This window comes from Rhinoderma darwinii, chromosome 6 (assembly GCF_050947455.1).
Source record: "Rhinoderma darwinii isolate aRhiDar2 chromosome 6, aRhiDar2.hap1, whole genome shotgun sequence".
NCBI classification, from domain to species: Eukaryota; Metazoa; Chordata; class Amphibia; order Anura; family Rhinodermatidae; genus Rhinoderma; species Rhinoderma darwinii.
The window spans coordinates 82,946,574-82,967,937 of record NC_134692.1 but is presented as its reverse complement, the minus strand read 5'-3'; the positions used below and the strand labels follow the sequence as shown (position 1 = coordinate 82,967,937).

Below are 21,364 nucleotides of genomic sequence, written 5' to 3'. Positions count from 1 at the left end.
GGGGAATTTTGCTGGCAAAGTGTGGTCCTGGTATAATACGGGCACGCTCACTTCCAGCAGATATGTTTGAACCCTACCCTTCCTGGTGCCATAATTTCAGGGCCTTGATAAATTGCCGCTTAATACAGAAGAAATGTTCCCCTCGGGCCTGCACAACTGTATATTTTTCTTTCCTGAATGGAAGTCTTAACTTATTTTAATTTTTCATAGACGTAGTGGTATGAGGGCTGTTTTTTTGTGAGTCGATCTGTAGTTTTTTTTTGTAGCATTTTGGGGTACATGCGACTTTTTGATCGCTTCTTATCCTTTTTTTTGGGAGGCAAGGTGACCAAAAATCAGCAGTTCTGGCATCGTTTTTTTGTTTTTTTTATACAGTGTTCTCCACGTGTTATAAATTACATGTTATTTTTAATCTGCGGGTCAGTACGATTCCGGCGATACCAAATTTATAGCACTTTTTTTTACACTTTTTGTTTTTTTTAGTCCCACTAGGGGACTTGAGGGTCCAACTGTTTGATTGCTTTGCTAATACATTGCACTAACTATGTAGTACAATATATTAGAACTGTCAGTCGTTCACTGATAGCAAGCTCCACCTCCGGGCAGGGCCTAATCAGCTTCCGTAATGGCAGACCAGGGGGCCATTGTTAGACCTCCTGTTGCCATAGTAGCAGTCTGCAGCCCTGCGATCGCATTGCACGGCTGCCAATTTGCTAAAAACCACTGAGATGCAGCAATCACATTCGATTGCTGCATCTAAGGGGTTAATGGCGGGTATCGGGCAGACCGGGAGACCAGTATTAGGCCTCCGGTTGCCATTGCAGTCACCGGCAACTCAGCGATCACGTTGCTGGGGTGCCGGTGGCTAAAAACCCCTCAGATGCTGCGATCTCTATTGAGTCCAGCCTCTGAGGGGTTAATCAGCCGCATCAGAGGCTAGCTCTGGTCCTAGCCGATACAGCCATTACTATCACCACGACGTGTCAGTACTGCGCTTTGCTGGAACCCCTGCCAGGCAGCGCCGTATATATACGGTGGAAGTTGATAATGGGTTAAGGGGTACAGTTTTTATAATGGGGTAATTTATGGGGGTTTCTCACAAATAGACCCCTCAAAGCCACATCAGAACTGAATTGGTTCCTAAAAAAAATAGGTTTTGGAAATGTTCTTGAAAATGTGAAAAATTGCTGCTAACGTTTTAAGCCTTGTAACATTCTAAAAAAATAAAAGGATGTTCAAAAAAATATTCCAACATAAAATAGACCTTTGGGAAATGTCAGTAAGTAACTATTTTGTGTGGTTTTCCTATCTGTCTCACAAGCAAATAAATTCAAATTTAGAAAAAAATCTTAGTTTTTCAATTTTTTCTCTAGTTTTAGTATTTTTCACAAATAAACACTGAATGTAAACAATGAACGTACTGACCAAATGTTACCACTAACATAAAGTACATTGTGTCACCACAAAACTATATCTGTACTACCTTTACTTATCCAAGCAATTCTAAATTCTAACCACATAAAGTGAGACATGTCAGATTTGGGAAATGAGGCTCTGTGAGGATGGTGAAACTGTCTGCAGCAGTAAGTTATTTATGGGACGAGACAAGTTTTTCTTCTGTACCCTCTAGTCTTTGCTTTATGTATGCAGAATTGACAAGTTATCTAGAATTTACAGGATGTTTTGCAGAAGGTAAGTTACATAAATTTTTTCTTATCACTTCCTCCATAGTGGCACAAATCCAGACTTCTTCATTCCTTAAAGGGAATGTGTTGCCAGAAAAACATGTTTTTTAAAAAAAAATTAAACATTTAGTGTGTGGGTGATTAAACATTGTTCAAATTTTTTTATTTTTTTCACGAGTCAGGAAATAGTCAGGAAATATTATAAATTAATTCTAATTTATAATACTACCCATTTTTGGTCACTAGATGGAGCTATTCCCAAAATTGCAGCATTGCAACATTGGGTTAAAAGCCCTCGCTCTAGTGAGCTCTCAGCATCCCCCCCTCCTTTATCCTGGCTAGTGCCGGGATAAACGAGGGGTTTGAACGGTGTAACCTCCTACACTGTGTGTCGCCATTTTTTGAGCTAACACACAGTGTAGTAGGTTTACATACAGTAGTAAACACACACAAACACGAACATACATTGAAATCTCTTACCTGCTCCTGCCGCCGCGGCTCCCTCCGGCCCGTCCGCTCCGTTTGCTGCCGCTGGTCCAAGTGCACAAATCCGGAAGCCACGACCGGAAGTAGTAATCTTACTGTCCGGCCGCGACTTCCGGTCCACAGGAAAATGGCGCCGGACGGCGCCAATTTCGAATTGGACTGTGTGGGAGCGGCGCATGCGCAGTTCCCACACAGACGCCGTACACTGAAGTCAATGGGACGGGAGCCGTTCGCAGTCCCTATGGGACTGTGGCTGCCGTATTCCATGTCTGTTTGTGTCGTTAATCGACACAGACAGAAATGGAACAAAAAATGGCAGCCCCCATAGGGAAGAAAAAGTGTAAAAATAAGAAAAAGTAAAACACAAACACACAAATAAATATAAACGTTTTTAATAAAGAACTAACATCTTGAACATATGAAATTTTTTTGGGGTGATGACACTGTTCCTTTAACTTTATTTGGAATAAGAGAGCTAAAGTGGCAAAACATGTTCTATATTAAAGAATAGAGGGTTAGGGGTTCCAGATGTGGCAGCCTATAATGTAGCGCTGTTTCAGATCAATTATGTTCCTGTTGGAACTCTCCTGAAGATCATTTATGGTTTCGGCTTGAAGAAATGGTTCTTCCTTGTTTTTCATTTAAAGAGGCTCTGTCACCAGATTTTGCAACCCCTATCTGCTATTGCAGCAGATAGGCGCTGCAATGTAGATTACAGTAACGTTTTTATTTTTAAAAAACGAGCATTTTTGGCCAAGTTATGACCATTTTCGTATTTATGCAAATGAGGCTTGCAAAAGTACAACTGGGCGTGTTGAAAAGTAAAAGTACAACTGGGCGTGTATTACGTGCGTACATCGGGGCGTGTTTACTACTTTTACTAGCTGGGCGTTGTGCATAGAAGTATCATCCACTTCTCTTCACAACGCCCAGCTTCTGGCAGTGCAGACACAGCCGTGTTCTCCAGAGATCACGCTGTGTCGTCACTCACAGGTCCTGCATCGTGTCGGACGAGCGAGGACACATCGACACCAGAGGCTACAGATGATTCTGCAGCAGCATCGGCGTTTGCAGGTAAGTCGATGTAGCTACTTACCTGCAAATGCTGATGCTGCTGCAGAATCAACTGTAGCCTCTGGTGCCGACACGATGCAGGACCTGTGAGTGACGTCACAGATCTGCACTGCCAGAAGCTGGGCGTTCTGAAGAGAAGTGGATGATACTTCTCATCAGAAAGCCCAGCTAGTAAAAGTAGTAAACACGCCCCGATGTACGCACATAATACACGCCCACTTGTACTTTTACTTTTCAACACGCCCAGTTGTACTTTTGCAAGCCTCATTTGCATAAATACGAAAATGGTCATAACTTGGCCAAAAATGCTCGTTTTTTAAAAATAAAAACGTTACTGTAATCTACATTGCAGCGCCTATCTGCTGCAATAGCAGATAGGGGTTGCAAAATCTGGTGACAGAGCCTCTTTAAGCAGTTATTGGCAGCTGCATATTTAGGTGCAGAGTTTACTGATACTTCCCCAAATGTCTCTGTTTGACGCAATATTTTAGTGGACGAAATATGTTTGTATATATAAGTGGGTATATTTATCACTAGATAATTCTGCGCTATTGTGTCCAGTATTTTTAGGATCTGCAAAGGAGGCACCTAACTGAGCCTTGAACACAGATGTGAACAGGGCCTAAGCCTTATAAAACGAAATAAACTTATTTTTTATGAATATTTTCTTGGATGGCCCAGCTATCCAAAGGGGCTGACTTTTAGTTATGATTTACTACTGAACATAAGTCAAGGTGCAAAAAACCTAATTATATGTTGAAATGGGAGGGGGAACTGGGAACTTCCTTCTCAACAGACCAATGGGTCAAAGCAGCAAACTGAACGCTTAAAAATTCTAAATGTATTAACCATGTTGAACAAATGAGGAAGATTCATCTTAGATGTCATTTGACCCCAACAAGGTTTGCCCACATGTCACATAATAGATCTAGATCCTGCTGGAGAGGTTTTTGCCTAACTAGTTCATTTTTGCACATGTGGTAGTCTTGCCCAAATCTTTTGATCTTAAGGAACATGGTTTTTAATTTCATCTTGGAAATGAATTGAACAACAGTTTAGCCTAGCCCTGCTCTGGCTATTTTAGACTTGCATTTAGAGGATTTCTATCCCATCACATATTTATAGACACTATTATGGCCATTTCTCTATAATGGAAGTCCTCTATTTCCCCCTCTTTCTCAGGTGAAAGTGAATAGTCAATGTTACCATTAAAATACTCTAATCGCTTCTGTTTCTTTCACTCTTCATGCATCGAGACTGTGGAACAAATGGCTAATCTAAAGTCTAGAACATTTTTGTAATGTGATCTCTTAACAATTGCGTGATCTAGACTTTCCAATGGCACTGTATGACTTCTGCGTCTTACTTTTGTTTGTTGCGCCCCGTTCTCTGGATGGTTTGTAGGTGTTGGTATTGTTTTTTGTATGTACTTCTTTTAAAATTCAATAAAAAAACAAAGTTAAAAAAAGGGAAGTGTGAAATACAGTCTTGTTTCCTCTCCTTTCATTTTTGTTAACAAAATGTATTTATCGCAAATTATTGCAGTTTTTCAATTATGGTATAATGCACTCGATTTTTCTGTGTGTTTTTTTATCCACACAGCAAACTACCGGTGAATAACGGCACATGCGAATACCGCCATAGTTAAAACAGAACTAATAACCAACCAATTTATTATATATGATCATTTGTTTAACTCCTTTATATGTGTGTAATTTTTATACGTTAAATAATTACACCATTATTGTTTTATGCTCTTTGATCTGCAGGTCCAAACATGAACTGTACAGATGATTTTATTCCATGGACTAGATTCTGCAAGGTAAAATATAAAAATATGAACAATTCAAAATTATTTATGAGATGTCTTTTATATAAAATGTTTACATAAGTACACTTATTGCGCTTGTATTTTGATCATTTATACTTTCATTTTGTGAAAGAATTGCTGTTGTATCTTCTTTCTTAGGAATGTTTTTGCGTTCATTGTATATACAGTTATAAGCCATAACATTAAAACAACCTGCCTAATGTAGTGCAGGTACCCCTCTTGTCGCCAAAACAGCTCTGACTCATGGACTCCACAGTACCTCTGAGGGTGTCCTGTGGCATCTGGCACCAAGACCTTAGCAGCGGATCCTTTATGTCCTGACTATCCAGCACATCCCACAGATGCTCGATCGGATTGACATCTGATGATTTTTTTAGCGCAAATCAACACCATGAAATCTTTTTCATATTCCTAAATCCATTCCTGAACAATTTTTGCAGTGTACCTTCATTTCAGGGGCTCAAAAGTAATTGGACAATTTAACATTACCATAAATAAAATGTGTTTTTTTTTTAAATACTTTGCAGAGAATCCTTTGCAGGCAATGACTGCCTGAAGTTTGGACATTACCAAACGCTGGGTTTCCTCCTTTGTGATGCTTTGCCACGCCTTTACTGCAGCTGTCTTCAGTTTTTGCTTGTTTGTGGGTCTTAACCCCTTAGTGACCACAAATACTCCTTTTCACAGCAGTCACTAAGGGGCCTTAGGCTAGGTCGTCGCCTTTTCATGGCGTCCCAATCTAAGTCCTGCACGGGTGTCTAATGACAGCCGAGCTCCTGCTCCAATGGCCGCGACCACAGTTTACTTAGATCACGGCGGTTTAACCCGTTAAATGCTGCGGTCAATAGCGACGGCAGAATTTAAATCATTTTGCAGAGGGAGTAAGCTTCCTCTTTCACCCTTTGGCGACCCGTAAATGCAATCGCAGGCCTCCAATGGAGTGCCATGGCAGCCGGGGGCCTGATAAAGGCCCCCAGGTGTGTCCTGGGCATATGCCTATTAGGACGTGCCGGAGGCACGCCCTATTAGATTGGCTGTCAGTTTTAAACAAGTGTACCAAAGCATTATAGCAGCAATCTAAAGATCACATACTAAAGTTCCCTAGTTGGACTAAAAAAATAATAAGAATGAAAACCTAAAAATAGAGTCAAAACCATGCTTATACTGATAAAATATATCATTTTATTGGTACAAAATATAAAAAACACACACATTAAAATCAAAGATGATTACCACAGTGTGAAACAGATGAGGCCAGACAGTTGACAATAGTTGGATAAATAAACATATGTGTTTTGGAAGTATCATGAGTAAGGCTTGGAGTAACTGCAACCATGAAAGCACATTCAGTGCTCTACATAGTGTATACAATATATAAACCCAGGAGACATGTAATGTGTTCTAAATAATATGCAAAGTCCCAGGTTTGAGTAATCATTTGAGGGCAAAGATGCAGTCCGCACCAGACCCAAACAAATGGTTACATAAAAAGTATATGTGGATATATAGTATAAGCAACTTACCCATAGATTTGTGCTGTCTGGCGTCACAACCGACGTACGTTTCGGCTGAGAGCCTTCGTCTGGGGGTGGTACCAGAGAGTCTGAGGGAGGTATTTATGTGACCAGCCACCAATCACAAGTGTGATCAGCTAACCAATTTCATCAGTCACAGCTGATGAAAGGGATGTGACACATCCGTAGCAAAACAAAAAGTACGAGGCCGACAAAGAAATGCCCCAAGTGTCATGCATATAACACACCATAGTGCTCAAAAGCATTCCTGTGGTGTGCGCATGCGTGAACACCACTCCGATACACGTGACCAGCATATATGTATAAAGTTGATTCGATGGGAGTGCTAAAATATATTATATCACACCAATAGTTGATTCAAAAATATACAAACAGAGACAAGTATCGTAACACATCATGGAATATATATGCATCAGTACAATAATATCAAATGATCAGAGTAATCTTTCCCTATCCTTTCCCTATTCAATGACAATATATTGTTACATAAATTGCATAAAGCATGTATTAGACGTACAATATGAAAAAAAAAACAATTCAACATTTTTTTTACATGAAAAACGCACATGAAAAAACGCACATGAAACTAATAAAACTTTTTGGAAAAAATATAAAAAATATGATAATACATAATAGAAATAAATAAATAATGAAGGTAATTATAACAAGTATAAAAAATATACAATATACGTATACATATACATATATATATACACACACACACACACACACACACACACACACACACACACACACACACACACACACACGTGTATGTGTATATGTATATATATATATATATATATACATACACACACACATATACGCACCTTCATTGTGGTAAATAGTGGACAGACATATGTAAAACACAATAATAAATCAAATATATGAGAACCATAAGGCTCTATAAAAGAGAGAGGAGAACATATAATGTCCTTGCCCTTCTTTCATCATTATGTGTGCGTATAAGAGCGTGTAACAATAATAATAATGTGAACCAAATGTGACAAAAATAGTGTATGCAAACAAATACAAATATAAATGTGAAAAAATAAATAAAAATATAAAGAATGTATCCACAAGAATGGTACATAAAATCAATAAAATAATAATGATCTAACGTGACACATAACAATAAAGTGTAAGTGCAATATACCTCATATAATTAATATGCCATACACATATATACCAATTTAAACACATAAATGATGGAAAATATTGTGTAAATAAAACGATAAATAATGAATAAATACTACCAGATAATAAATATGAGAAATATAGAACAAATATATATGTGTATATATAAATATGTGTGTGAAAAAAAAATATATATATATAGGTCTCAAAACATGTAAATAGACGAAAAATATAAATATCGAATAAAAATGTGAAGTACACGAAGTGATAAATAAACAAAAAGATATAGAAATATATGTGAATTTATAAATATTCAGTGAATAAATGAATATAAATATAAAATAAAAAATGAAAAATGAATAAAAAATTATTACAAAGGAGGAAAAGGGTTGTGGTAGCCGCCAAGTACGACGTTCATCTATCCATCTGAAATAAAGTGCTGGAGCAAATTGTAAAGGATCTGCCAGGCACAGCTTCGGGGTTAACTTCCTTAGGTAATCAGTCTTCACCTGAGTCTATCTCTCTGAGACTGACTCCAGCTTCCACCACTCAGGCTGGCAGGCTTAGGAGTGGGAGAGCCTATCGCAGCCTGGCCAGACTCAGCTAGCTCCCGCCCTCTGTCTATTTATACCTGCCTTTCCTGTTCCTCCTTGCTTGTGATTCTTTCCGTGTGGTTTCCTGGCCCAGCTACAGCTCCTAACAATTTGATCCTGCTCCATTCTGACCCTGGCTTTCTGACTACTCTTCTGCTCTGCGTTTGGTACCTCGTGCTCTCCTGGTTTGACTTGGCTCGTTCACCACTCTGTTGCTCACGGTGTTGCCGTGGGCAACTGCCCCTTTCCCTTTGCTTTATGTTCCCTTGTATGTTTTGTCTCGTTCACTTACTGAGCATAGGGACCGCCGCCCAGTTGTACCCCGTCGCCTAGGGCGGGTCGTTGCAAGTAGGCAGGGACAGAGTGGCGGGTAGATTAGGGCTCACTTGTCCGTTTCCCTACCCCTATCATTACATAATCACAAGCCCATATACCTAGTCTACCCTGGTCCCTGACACTACTATGGACCCCCTTGAGACCCTGGCTCAGCAAATGCAGGGTCTCTCCCTACAGGTCCAGGCCCTGGCTCAGAAGGTCAACCAGCCTGAGGCTACCTTGGTAGTTCCCCTCACCTCTACTCCTGAACCCCACCTCAAGTTGCCCGACCGGTTCTCAGGGGACCGGAGGGCTTTTCTCTCCTTTCGGGAGAGTTGCAGGCTTTACTTTCGCTTAAAGCCCCACTCCTCAGGTTCTGAGAGCCAGCGAGTGGGTATAATTATGTCCCGGCTCCAGGACGGGCCCCAAGAATGGGCCTTCTCCTTGGCTCCTGACGCCCCTGAACTTTCCTCCGTTGATCTTTTCTTTTCTGCTCTCGGACTCATCTATGACGAGACTGACAAGACTGCCTTTGCCGAGAGTCAGCTGGTGACCTTACGTCAGGGTAAGAGACCTGTTGAGGAGTATTGTTCTGACTTTAGGAAGTGGTGCGTAGCTTCTCGGTGGAATGACCCTGCCTTAAGGTGCCAGTTTAGGTTGGGTCTGTCGAATGCCCTGAAAGACCTGCTAGTTAGCTATCCCTCTTCTGACTCCCTAGACCAGGTTATGGCTTTAGCGGTACGATTTGACCGACGTCTCAGGGAACGACAACGCGAACGTTTATGTGTTTTCTCCTCCGACTCCCCCATGATGCCTCCCGAGGGTCCTTTGCTTCGTTCTTCCCCGGAAGACTCAGAGGTACCTATGCAACTCGGGGCCTTCGTGTCCCCCCAACAATGTAGAGATTTCCGCAGGAAGAATGGTCTCTGCTTCTACTGTGGGGATGACAAGCATCAAGTGAACAACTGTCCTAAGCGTAAGAATGCAGCCGGAGAACTTCCGCGCCTAAGTGATCATCGGGGAGGTCACTTGGGCGCACAGGTATTTCCCGTAAATATGAAACATAATAAGATCTTGCTTCCCTTTCAGGTCTCTTTTGGTGGTAGGTCTGCTACCGGCAGCGCCTTCGTGGATTCAGGGTCCTCTGCTAATATCATGTCTGTGGAATTTGCTATGTCTCTTGCTATGCCTTTGATTGATTTGCCTAAACCTGTCCCGGTAGTGGGTATCGACTCCACTCCTCTTGCTAATGGTTATTTTACACAGCATACCCATGTTTTTGAACTCCTTGTTGGCTCCATGCATTTGGAGCAGTGCTCTGTACTGTTGATGCAGGGATTATCGTCCGATTTGGTTTTAGGCCTTCCCTGGTTGCAGTTGCATAATCCCACGTTTGACTGGAATACTGGGGAGCTTACCAAATGGGGTAATGAATGTTTGACGTCATGTTTTTCTGTTAATTCTATTTCTCCCCCTGAGGAGGTGAACACGCTACCTGAGTTTGTTCGGGACTTCGCTGATGTTTTCTCTAAGGAGGCCTCCGAAGTGTTACCTTCTCATAGAGAATACGATTGCGCTATCGAATTGGTACCAGGAGCTAAGCTTCCTAAGGGTAGGATATTTAATCTTTCTTGTCCCGAACGTGAAGCCATGAGAGAGTATAACCAGGAATGCCTGGCCAAGGGTTACATTCGCCCCTCTACTTCTCCGGTAGGTGCTGGCTTCTTCTTCGTAGGGAAGAAGGATGGTGGTCTTAGGCCATGCATTGACTACCGTAACCTGAATAAGTAAGGTCACTGTAAGGAACCAGTATCCCCTTCCTTTGATTCCTGATCTCTTTAATCAGGTTCAGGGGGCCCAATGGTTCTCTAAGTTTGATCTACGGGGGGCGTATAACCTTATCCGCATCAAAGAGGGGGATGAGTGGAAGACTGCGTTTAACACGCCCGAAGGTCATTTCGAATACCTCGTCATGCCCTTTGGGTTGTGTAATGCGCCGGCGGTCTTCCAGAATTTCATAAATAAGATTTTGAGAGATTACCTGGGGATATTTCTTGTAGTGTACCTTGATGACATACTGGTGTTTTCCAAGGACTGGCCCTCCCACATTGAGCATGTCAGTTAGGTGCTCCAGGTCCTTCTGGAAAACAAACTGTTTGCTAAAACCGAAAAATGTGTGTTTGGGGTACAGGAGATACCATTTTTGGGTCAAATCCTCACTCCTCATGAATTCCGCATGGACCCCGCCAAGGTTCAGGCTGTGGCAGAATGGGTCCAACCTGCCTCCCTTAAGGCGTTACAGTGTTTTTTGGGGTTCGCTAATTATTACAGGAGATTCATTGCTAACTTCTCGGTCATCGCTAAGCCTCTTACGGACCTCACTCGCAAAGGTGCTGATCTCCTCCACTGGTCTCCAGAGGCGGTCCAGGCTTTTGAGGTCCTTAAGAAGTGCTTTATCTCGGCCCCGGTGCTGGTTCAGGCCAACCAAATGGAGCCATTTATCGTGGAAGTTGACGCTTCGGAGGTGGGAGTGGGGGCTGTCTTGTCCCAGGGTACCAGGTCCGTCACCCATCTCCGCCCCTGTGCCTACTTCTCCAGGAAGTTTTCGCCCACTGAGAGTAACTATGATATTGGCAACCGCGAACTCTTAGCCATTAAGTGGGCATTTGAAGAGTGGCGCCACTTCCTGGAGGGGGCTAGGCACCAGGTAACGGTCCTTACCGACCACAAGAATCTGGTTTTCCTAGAATCTGCCCGGAGGCTAAACCCGAGACAAGCTCGATGGGCGCTATTTTTTACCAGATTCAACTTTTTGGTTACCTATAGGGCTGGGTCTAAAAATATTAAGGCCGATGCACTGTCGCGTAGCTTCATGGCCAGCCCTCCTTCGGAGGAAGATCCTGCTTGTATTTTGCCTCCCGGTATAATCTTTTCTTCTATTGATTCTGATTTAGTCTCTGAAATTGCAGCTGATCAAGGTTCAGCTCCCGGGAACCTTCCTGAGGACAAGCTGTTTGTTCCCCTGCAATACCGGCTAAGGGTACTTAGGGAAAATCATGACTCTGCACTATCTGGTCATCCAGGCATCCTGGGTACCAAACACCTCATTGCCAGAAACTATTGGTGGCCTGGCTTGCCTAAAGACGTTAAGGCCTACGTCGCCGCTTGTGAGGTTTGTGCTAGGTCCAAGACTCCCAGGTCCCGACCAGCGGGCTTACTACGTTCGTTGCCCATTCCCCAGAGACCTTGGACACATATCTCCATGGATTTTATCACCGATTTGCCTCCATCCCAAGGCAAGTCGGTGGTGTGGGTGGTAGTAGACCGCTTCAGTAAGATGTGCCACTTTGTGCCCCTCAAGAAACTACCCAACGCCAAGACGTTAGCTACCTTGTTTGTCAAACACATCCTGCGTCTCCATGGGGTCCCGGTCAATATTGTTTCGGACAGAGGGGTACAATTTGTTTCTTTGTTTTGGAGAGCCTTCTGTAAGAAGTTGGAGATTGATCTGTCCTTCTCCTCTGCTTTCCATCCTGAAACCAATGGCCAAACTGAGAGGACTAATCAATCTCTAGAACAATATTTAAGGTGTTTTATCTCTGACTGTCAATATGATTGGGTCTCATTCATTCCCCTCGCTGAATTTTCCCTTAATAACCGGGTCAGTAACTCGTCAGGGGTCTCCCCCTTTTTCTATAATTTTGGGTTTAATCCACGGTTCTCCTCTGTTTCACCTGGTAGTTCCAACAATCCCGAGGTAGAGGTCGTTCATCGGGAACTGTGCACAGTCTGGGCCCAGGTTCAGAAGAACCTAGAGGCGTCCCAGCGCGTACAAAAAACTCAGGCTGATAGAAAACGTTCTGCTAACCCCTTGTTTATGGTCGGGGATCTGGTGTGGTTATCATCTAGGAACTTGCGTCTTAAAGTCCCGTCCAAGAAGTTTGCTCCCCGGTTTATTGGGCCGTATAAGGTCATTGAAGTCCTCAATCCTGTCTCCTTCCGGCTGGAGTTACCCCCATCTTTTCGTATACACGACGTGTTTCATGCCTCCCTCCTTAAACGCTGCTCCCCGTCCTTGGCTCCCTCGAGGAAAAATCCTGTTCCCGTTCTCACCCCTGAGGGGGTGGAATTCGAGGTGGCCAAGATTGTGGACAACAAGATGGTCCAAGGCTCCCTCCAGTACCTGGTCCATTGGAGAGGATATGGGCCTGAGGAGAGGACTTGGGTACCCGCCCGGGATGTTCACGCTGGGGTATTGGTCAGGAAGTTCCACCTTCGTTTCCCCAGTAAACCAGGTCCACTTAGAAAGGGTCCGGTGGCCCCTCATAAAAGGGGGGGTACTGTAAAGGATCTGCCAGGCACAGCTTCGGGGTTAACTTCCTTAGGTAATCAGTCTTCACCTGAGTCTATCTCTCTGAGACTGACTCCAGCTTCCACCACTCAGGCTGGCAGGCTTAGGAGTGGGAGAGCCTATCGCAGCCTGGCCAGACTCAGCTAGCTCCCGCCCTCTGTCTATTTATACCTGCCTTTCCTGTTCCTCCTTGCTTGTGATTCTTTCCGTGTGGTTTCCTGGCCCAGCTACAGCTCCTAACAATTTGATCCTGCTCCATTCTGACCCTGGCTTTCTGACTACTCTTCTGCTCTGCGTTTGGTACCTCGTGCTCTCCTGGTTTGACTTGGCTCGTTCACCACTCTGTTGCTCACGGTGTTGCCGTGGGCAACTGCCCCTTTCCCTTTGCTTTATGTTCCCTTGTATGTTTTGTCTCGTTCACTTACTGAGCATAGGGACCGCCGCCCAGTTGTACCCCGTCGCCTAGGGCGGGTCGTTGCAAGTAGGCAGGGACAGAGTGGCGGGTAGATTAGGGCTCACTTGTCCGTTTCCCTACCCCTATCATTACATAATCACAAGCCCATATACCTAGTCTACCCTGGTCCCTGACACTACTATGGACCCCCTTGAGACCCTGGCTCAGCAAATGCAGGGTCTCTCCCTACAGGTCCAGGCCCTGGCTCAGAAGGTCAACCAGCCTGAGGCTACCTTGGTAGTTCCCCTCACCTCTACTCCTGAACCCCACCTCAAGTTGCCCGACCGGTTCTCAGGGGACCGGAGGGCTTTTCTCTCCTTTCGGGAGAGTTGCAGGCTTTACTTTCGCTTAAAGCCCCACTCCTCAGGTTCTGAGAGCCAGCGAGTGGGTATAATTATGTCCCGGCTCCAGGACGGGCCCCAAGAATGGGCCTTCTCCTTGGCTCCTGACGCCCCTGAACTTTCCTCCGTTGATCTTTTCTTTTCTGCTCTCGGACTCATCTATGACGAGACTGACAAGACTGCCTTTGCCGAGAGTCAGCTGGTGACCTTACGTCAGGGTAAGAGACCTGTTGAGGAGTATTGTTCTGACTTTAGGAAGTGGTGCGTAGCTTCTCGGTGGAATGACCCTGCCTTAAGGTGCCAGTTTAGGTTGGGTCTGTCGAATGCCCTGAAAGACCTGCTAGTTAGCTATCCCTCTTCTGACTCCCTAGACCAGGTTATGGCTTTAGCGGTACGATTTGACCGACGTCTCAGGGAACGACAACGCGAACGTTTATGTGTTTTCTCCTCCGACTCCCCCATGATGCCTCCCGAGGGTCCTTTGCTTCGTTCTTCCCCGGAAGACTCAGAGGTACCTATGCAACTCGGGGCCTTCGTGTCCCCCCAACAATGTAGAGATTTCCGCAGGAAGAATGGTCTCTGCTTCTACTGTGGGGATGACAAGCATCAAGTGAACAACTGTCCTAAGCGTAAGAATGCAGCCGGAGAACTTCCGCGCCTAAGTGATCATCGGGGAGGTCACTTGGGCGCACAGGTATTTCCCGTAAATATGAAACATAATAAGATCTTGCTTCCCTTTCAGGTCTCTTTTGGTGGTAGGTCTGCTACCGGCAGCGCCTTCGTGGATTCAGGGTCCTCTGCTAATATCATGTCTGTGGAATTTGCTATGTCTCTTGCTATGCCTTTGATTGATTTGCCTAAACCTGTCCCGGTAGTGGGTATCGACTCCACTCCTCTTGCTAATGGTTATTTTACACAGCATACCCCTGTTTTTGAACTCCTTGTTGGCTCCATGCATTTGGAGCAGTGCTCTGTACTGTTGATGCAGGGATTATCGTCCGATTTGGTTTTAGGCCTTCCCTGGTTGCAGTTGCATAATCCCACGTTTGACTGGAATACTGGGGAGCTTACCAAATGGGGTAATGAATGTTTGACGTCATGTTTTTCTGTTAATTCTATTTCTCCCCCTGAGGAGGTGAACACGCTACCTGAGTTTGTTCGGGACTTCGCTGATGTTTTCTCTAAGGAGGCCTCCGAAGTGTTACCTTCTCATAGAGAATACGATTGCGCTATCGAATTGGTACCAGGAGCTAAGCTTCCTAAGGGTAGGATATTTAATCTTTCTTGTCCCGAACGTGAAGCCATGAGAGAGTATAACCAGGAATGCCTGGCCAAGGGTTACATTCGCCCCTCTACTTCTCCGGTAGGTGCTGGCTTCTTCTTCGTAGGGAAGAAGGATGGTGGTCTTAGGCCATGCATTGACTACCGTAACCTGAATAAGTAAGGTCACTGTAAGGAACCAGTATCCCCTTCCTTTGATTCCTGATCTCTTTAATCAGGTTCAGGGGGCCCAATGGTTCTCTAAGTTTGATCTACGGGGGGCGTATAACCTTATCCGCATCAAAGAGGGGGATGAGTGGAAGACTGCGTTTAACACGCCCGAAGGTCATTTCGAATACCTCGTCATGCCCTTTGGGTTGTGTAATGCGCCGGCGGTCTTCCAGAATTTCATAAATAAGATTTTGAGAGATTACCTGGGGATATTTCTTGTAGTGTACCTTGATGACATACTGGTGTTTTCCAAGGACTGGCCCTCCCACATTGAGCATGTCAGTTAGGTGCTCCAGGTCCTTCTGGAAAACAAACTGTTTGCTAAAACCGAAAAATGTGTGTTTGGGGTACAGGAGATACCATTTTTGGGTCAAATCCTCACTCCTCATGAATTCCGCATGGACCCCGCCAAGGTTCAGGCTGTGGCAGAATGGGTCCAACCTGCCTCCCTTAAGGCGTTACAGTGTTTTTTGGGGTTCGCTAATTATTACAGGAGATTCATTGCTAACTTCTCGGTCATCGCTAAGCCTCTTACGGACCTCACTCGCAAAGGTGCTGATCTCCTCCACTGGTCTCCAGAGGCGGTCCAGGCTTTTGAGGTCCTTAAGAAGTGCTTTATCTCGGCCCCGGTGCTGGTTCAGGCCAACCAAATGGAGCCATTTATCGTGGAAGTTGACGCTTCGGAGGTGGGAGTGGGGGCTGTCTTGTCCCAGGGTACCAGGTCCGTCACCCATCTCCGCCCCTGTGCCTACTTCTCCAGGAAGTTTTCGCCCACTGAGAGTAACTATGATATTGGCAACCGCGAACTCTTAGCCATTAAGTGGGCATTTGAAGAGTGGCGCCACTTCCTGGAGGGGGCTAGGCACCAGGTAACGGTCCTTACCGACCACAAGAATCTGGTTTTCCTAGAATCTGCCCGGAGGCTAAACCCGAGACAAGCTCGATGGGCGCTATTTTTTACCAGATTCAACTTTTTGGTTACCTATAGGGCTGGGTCTAAAAATATTAAGGCCGATGCACTGTCGCGTAGCTTCATGGCCAGCCCTCCTTCGGAGGAAGATCCTGCTTGTATTTTGCCTCCCGGTATAATCTTTTCTTCTATTGATTCTGATTTAGTCTCTGAAATTGCAGCTGATCAAGGTTCAGCTCCCGGGAACCTTCCTGAGGACAAGCTGTTTGTTCCCCTGCAATACCGGCTAAGGGTACTTAGGGAAAATCATGACTCTGCACTATCTGGTCATCCAGGCATCCTGGGTACCAAACACCTCATTGCCAGAAACTATTGGTGGCCTGGCTTGCCTAAAGACGTTAAGGCCTACGTCGCCGCTTGTGAGGTTTGTGCTAGGTCCAAGACTCCCAGGTCCCGACCAGCGGGCTTACTACGTTCGTTGCCCATTCCCCAGAGACCTTGGACACATATCTCCATGGATTTTATCACCGATTTGCCTCCATCCCAAGGCAAGTCGGTGGTGTGGGTGGTAGTAGACCGCTTCAGTAAGATGTGCCACTTTGTGCCCCTCAAGAAACTACCCAACGCCAAGACGTTAGCTACCTTGTTTGTCAAACACATCCTGCGTCTCCATGGGGTCCCGGTCAATATTGTTTCGGACAGAGGGGTACAATTTGTTTCTTTGTTTTGGAGAGCCTTCTGTAAGAAGTTGGAGATTGATCTGTCCTTCTCCTCTGCTTTCCATCCTGAAACCAATGGCCAAACTGAGAGGACTAATCAATCTCTAGAACAATATTTAAGGTGTTTTATCTCTGACTGTCAATATGATTGGGTCTCATTCATTCCCCTCGCTGAATTTTCCCTTAATAACCGGGTCAGTAACTCGTCAGGGGTCTCCCCCTTTTTCTATAATTTTGGGTTTAATCCACGGTTCTCCTCTGTTTCACCTGGTAGTTCCAACAATCCCGAGGTAGAGGTCGTTCATCGGGAACTGTGCACAGTCTGGGCCCAGGTTCAGAAGAACCTAGAGGCGTCCCAGCGCGTACAAAAAACTCAGGCTGATAGAAAACGTTCTGCTAACCCCTTGTTTATGGTCGGGGATCTGGTGTGGTTATCATCTAGGAACTTGCGTCTTAAAGTCCCGTCCAAGAAGTTTGCTCCCCGGTTTATTGGGCCGTATAAGGTCATTGAAGTCCTCAATCCTGTCTCCTTCCGGCTGGAGTTACCCCCATCTTTTCGTATACACGACGTGTTTCATGCCTCCCTCCTTAAACGCTGCTCCCCGTCCTTGGCTCCCTCGAGGAAAAATCCTGTTCCCGTTCTCACCCCTGAGGGGGTGGAATTCGAGGTGGCCAAGATTGTGGACAACAAGATGGTCCAAGGCTCCCTCCAGTACCTGGTCCATTGGAGAGGATATGGGCCTGAGGAGAGGACTTGGGTACCCGCCCGGGATGTTCACGCTGGGGTATTGGTCAGGAAGTTCCACCTTCGTTTCCCCAGTAAACCAGGTCCACTTAGAAAGGGTCCGGTGGCCCCTCATAAAAGGGGGGGTACTGTAAAGGATCTGCCAGGCACAGCTTCGGGGTTAACTTCCTTAGGTAATCAGTCTTCACCTGAGTCTATCTCTCTGAGACTGACTCCAGCTTCCACCACTCAGGCTGGCAGGCTTAGGAGTGGGAGAGCCTATCGCAGCCTGGCCAGACTCAGCTAGCTCCCGCCCTCTGTCTATTTATACTTGCCTTTCCTGTTCCTCCTTGCTTGTGATTCTTTCCGTGTGGTTTCCTGGCCCAGCTACAGCTCCTAACAATTTGATCCTGCTCCATTCTGACCCTGGCTTTCTGACTACTCTTCTGCTCTGCGTTTGGTACCGCGTGCTCTCCTGGTTTGACTTGGCTCGTTCACCACTCTGTTGCTCACGGTGTTGCCGTGGGCAACTGCCCCTTTCCCTTTGCTTTATGTTCCCTTGTATGTTTTGTCTCGTGCACTTACTGAGCCCGCCGCCCAGTTGTACCCCGTCGCCTAGGGCGGGTCGTTGCAAGTAGGCAGGGACAGAGTGGCGGGTAGATTAGGGCTCACTTGTCCGTTTCCCTACCCCTATCATTACACAAATATTCATAGTGGACACACGAAAACCTCTAGACAGACTCATGGATCATCAGATGGACCTACAAATACTGTGTAAAAAGAAGAAAAATAATCTATATAATTAAAACCATCATGTCATCATAGGACACCTAAAAACACCACATGGGAGATCCAAACACCAGTTCTAGAAATGCCGCAAAACCCATAATCTCAATAAGGCCCATTGGATGTATAGTTTTTAGTTTCCAAATCCAGCGGGCCTCTAACCGTAACAATCTTTTCATCAAAGATCCACCCCTTAGGCCCATTTCTACATGATCAATACCCATAATCTGTAGACCCTTTGAATCACATCCATGGTGTAGGAAAAAGTGTCTGGGTAAAGTTTTAAGTAGCTCTACCATTTTAGGTTTGGTTCCTCTAGCGGCCTCGATACTGTTAACGTGTTCTCTTGTTCTCACCTTGAGTTCCCTTGTGGTCAATCCAATGTAGATCCTAGAGCACGGGCACTGTGCATAATAGATCACCCCATTGGTGTTGCATGTGATCGGCCATGTGATGCTGCATTTGATCTTCCTTGTTGAGTCACAGAATTCTTTACTTTCAGTAATATTCGGACAAGCTATACACCATCCACATGGACGACAGCCCCAGCGTGGTTTGCCTGCACCAAAAATAGGTTTAACTTTGGGTGGGTTGTGATGGCTGTGAACCAAAGTGTCGCGGAGGTTCCTCGCTCGTCTCGAGGCAACAGCGTGTCTCAAAGGTAACAGTTCTGATAATACAGGGTCCGTTCTCAGTATAGGGCAATATTTCGATAAACATTGTACCATTTCCCCCCCATCTATCATGGTAGGTCGTTACTTACCTAGTTTGTACAGGTAGAGACTTCTTAATCGTAGGTTGGAGTAATTTGGATCGGGTAGTCTTATGAGCCCTTTGGTACGCTTTCCATATGTTCTTTCCATTATATCCTCTGTCCAATAACCGCTGCCTCAAAATAGTTGCTTGTTTTTCAAAATCTTCTTCAGTAGAGTAAAGTCACTTCATTCGAAGAAATTGTCCCGTTGGTATGGCACATATCATGTGTCTAGGGTGAGATGAAGATGCATGTAAATAAGAGTTTACAGAGGTCGTCTCCGTTCTGTGTACATCTGTCTGTATGTACCCATTACTGTCACGCTTAATTAGCACATCCAGAAAATCCACCGCCTGATACTCTAACCTCCATGTTAATTTAATGTTATACTCATTGCAATTGAGTTCCACCATGAAGGAATTAAATTCCTCCTTGGTGCCGTGCCATATCAGAAAGATGTCATCAATGAACCTGGTCCAAAGAACGACCCTGTTCACTGATGACATCCGATCGGAGAAAAATAGATCCCTCTCCCACAACCCCAGGAATAGATTGGCATAGGAGGGTGCGCACGCCGCCCCCATTGTCGTACCCTGGAGCTGTAGGTAGAAGGAGCCACCAAAGGTAAAGAAATTGTGTGTTAGTACAAATTCTAAAATGAATTTCAGAGAGAACTGGATCTTGGCAGAATACATGTCAGTCACTTGTAAAAAATACACAGTTGCCCTCAAGCCATCCTGATGTCTAATATTAGTGTACAGTGACTCAACGTCACAGGTGGCTAACAACATGTCAGGTTCAAGATGGATGCCTTCCAATTTCTGAATGAGGTCCGCAGAATCCCTCAAATAAGAGGGAAGAGTTTCCACCAGAGGTTTTAGAATAGTGTCTATATACTTACTGGTATTGTCACACATATTTCCTCTCCCTGAGATGATGGGGCGACCAGGTAATATTTTAGGGTTCTTGTGGATCATTGGCAGTAAGTAAAGACTCGCTATTGTGGGTCCTTGTATAGTCAGACACTCTCTTAGTTCAGCAGAAATGATGCCATCATCCAAGGCTTCCTTTAATATGCCCATTAAGCTGGAGGAAAGAACCCTATTAGATTGGCTGTCAGTTTTAAACAAGTATACCAAAGCATTATAGCAGCGATCTAAAAATCACATACTAAAGTTCCCTAGTCGGACTAAAAAAATAATAAATGTGAAATAAAACAGTATAAAGAAAAACAAAACATTTTTTCTCATAAAAAGTGGTTTTATTTAGTAAAAGTGTAAAACATAAATTAAAGTACACATATATGGTATTGCCACGACCGTAATGTCCCAAACAATAAGGTTAATATGTAATTTAAACTGCAAGGTGAACACAGTAAAGAAAAATCTTAAAAAACAATGGCGAAATTGCTATTTTTTCCATTGCACCCCAAAAAAGTCATAATAAAAGTTAATCAATAAGTACCATGTACCCCAAAACAGTACTAATCAAAACTACGTCTCGTCCCGCAAAAAAAAAGCCCACATGTCACTACATTGATGGAAAAATAAAAACATTACGGCTCTTGGAAAGCGACGATGCAAAGACAATAATTTTAGTTCAAAAGTGTTTTTATTGTGCAAAAGTAGTAAAACATAAAAAAACTATACATATGTCATATCTCGTGAATCGTACCAACCCATAAAATAAAGGTAACATGTTTTTTTATGCCGCACAGTGAACGGCATGTATTTAAAACGCATAGAACAATGGCGGAATTTCAGGGTTATTTTCTATTCTTCCCCAAAAAAGTTAATAAAAGTTAATAAAAAAATTATATGTACCCCAAAATGGTGCCATTAAAAAGTACAACTAATCCCGCAAAAAACAAGTCCTCGAACCGCTATGTCGACGGAAAAATAAAAAAGCTATAGCTATTTGAATGCGACTATATAAAAATGAAAAAAAAATTGCTTGGTCATTTGGGCCTAAAATAGGCTGGTTACCAAAGGGTTAAGCAGTGAAATACATGCTCAAACGGGTTGAAATCTAGTGATCGACTTGGCCATTACAGAATATTCCAGTTCTTTGCCTTAAAAAACTCCTGGGTTGCTTTCGCAGTATGTTTTGGGTCATTGTCCATCTGTACTGTGAAGCGGCGTCCAACCTTGCTGTATTTGGTTGAATCTGAGCAGAAAC

General features: G+C 44.4%; 1 protein-coding gene across 2 annotated transcripts in view; it reads left to right on the top strand.

Annotated features, from left to right (window-relative positions):
* STAT1 (signal transducer and activator of transcription 1) overlaps positions 1-21,364 on the top strand; it is a 1,010,933-nt gene that overhangs the window by 725,514 nt on the left and 264,055 nt on the right. For both annotated transcript variants that reach the window (XM_075829995.1, XM_075829994.1), the window contains one exon: positions 5,015-5,067. In XM_075829995.1, the coding sequence (XP_075686110.1) occupies positions 5,015-5,067 (53 nt within the window). The remainder of the gene's footprint in view (positions 1-5,014; positions 5,068-21,364) is intronic.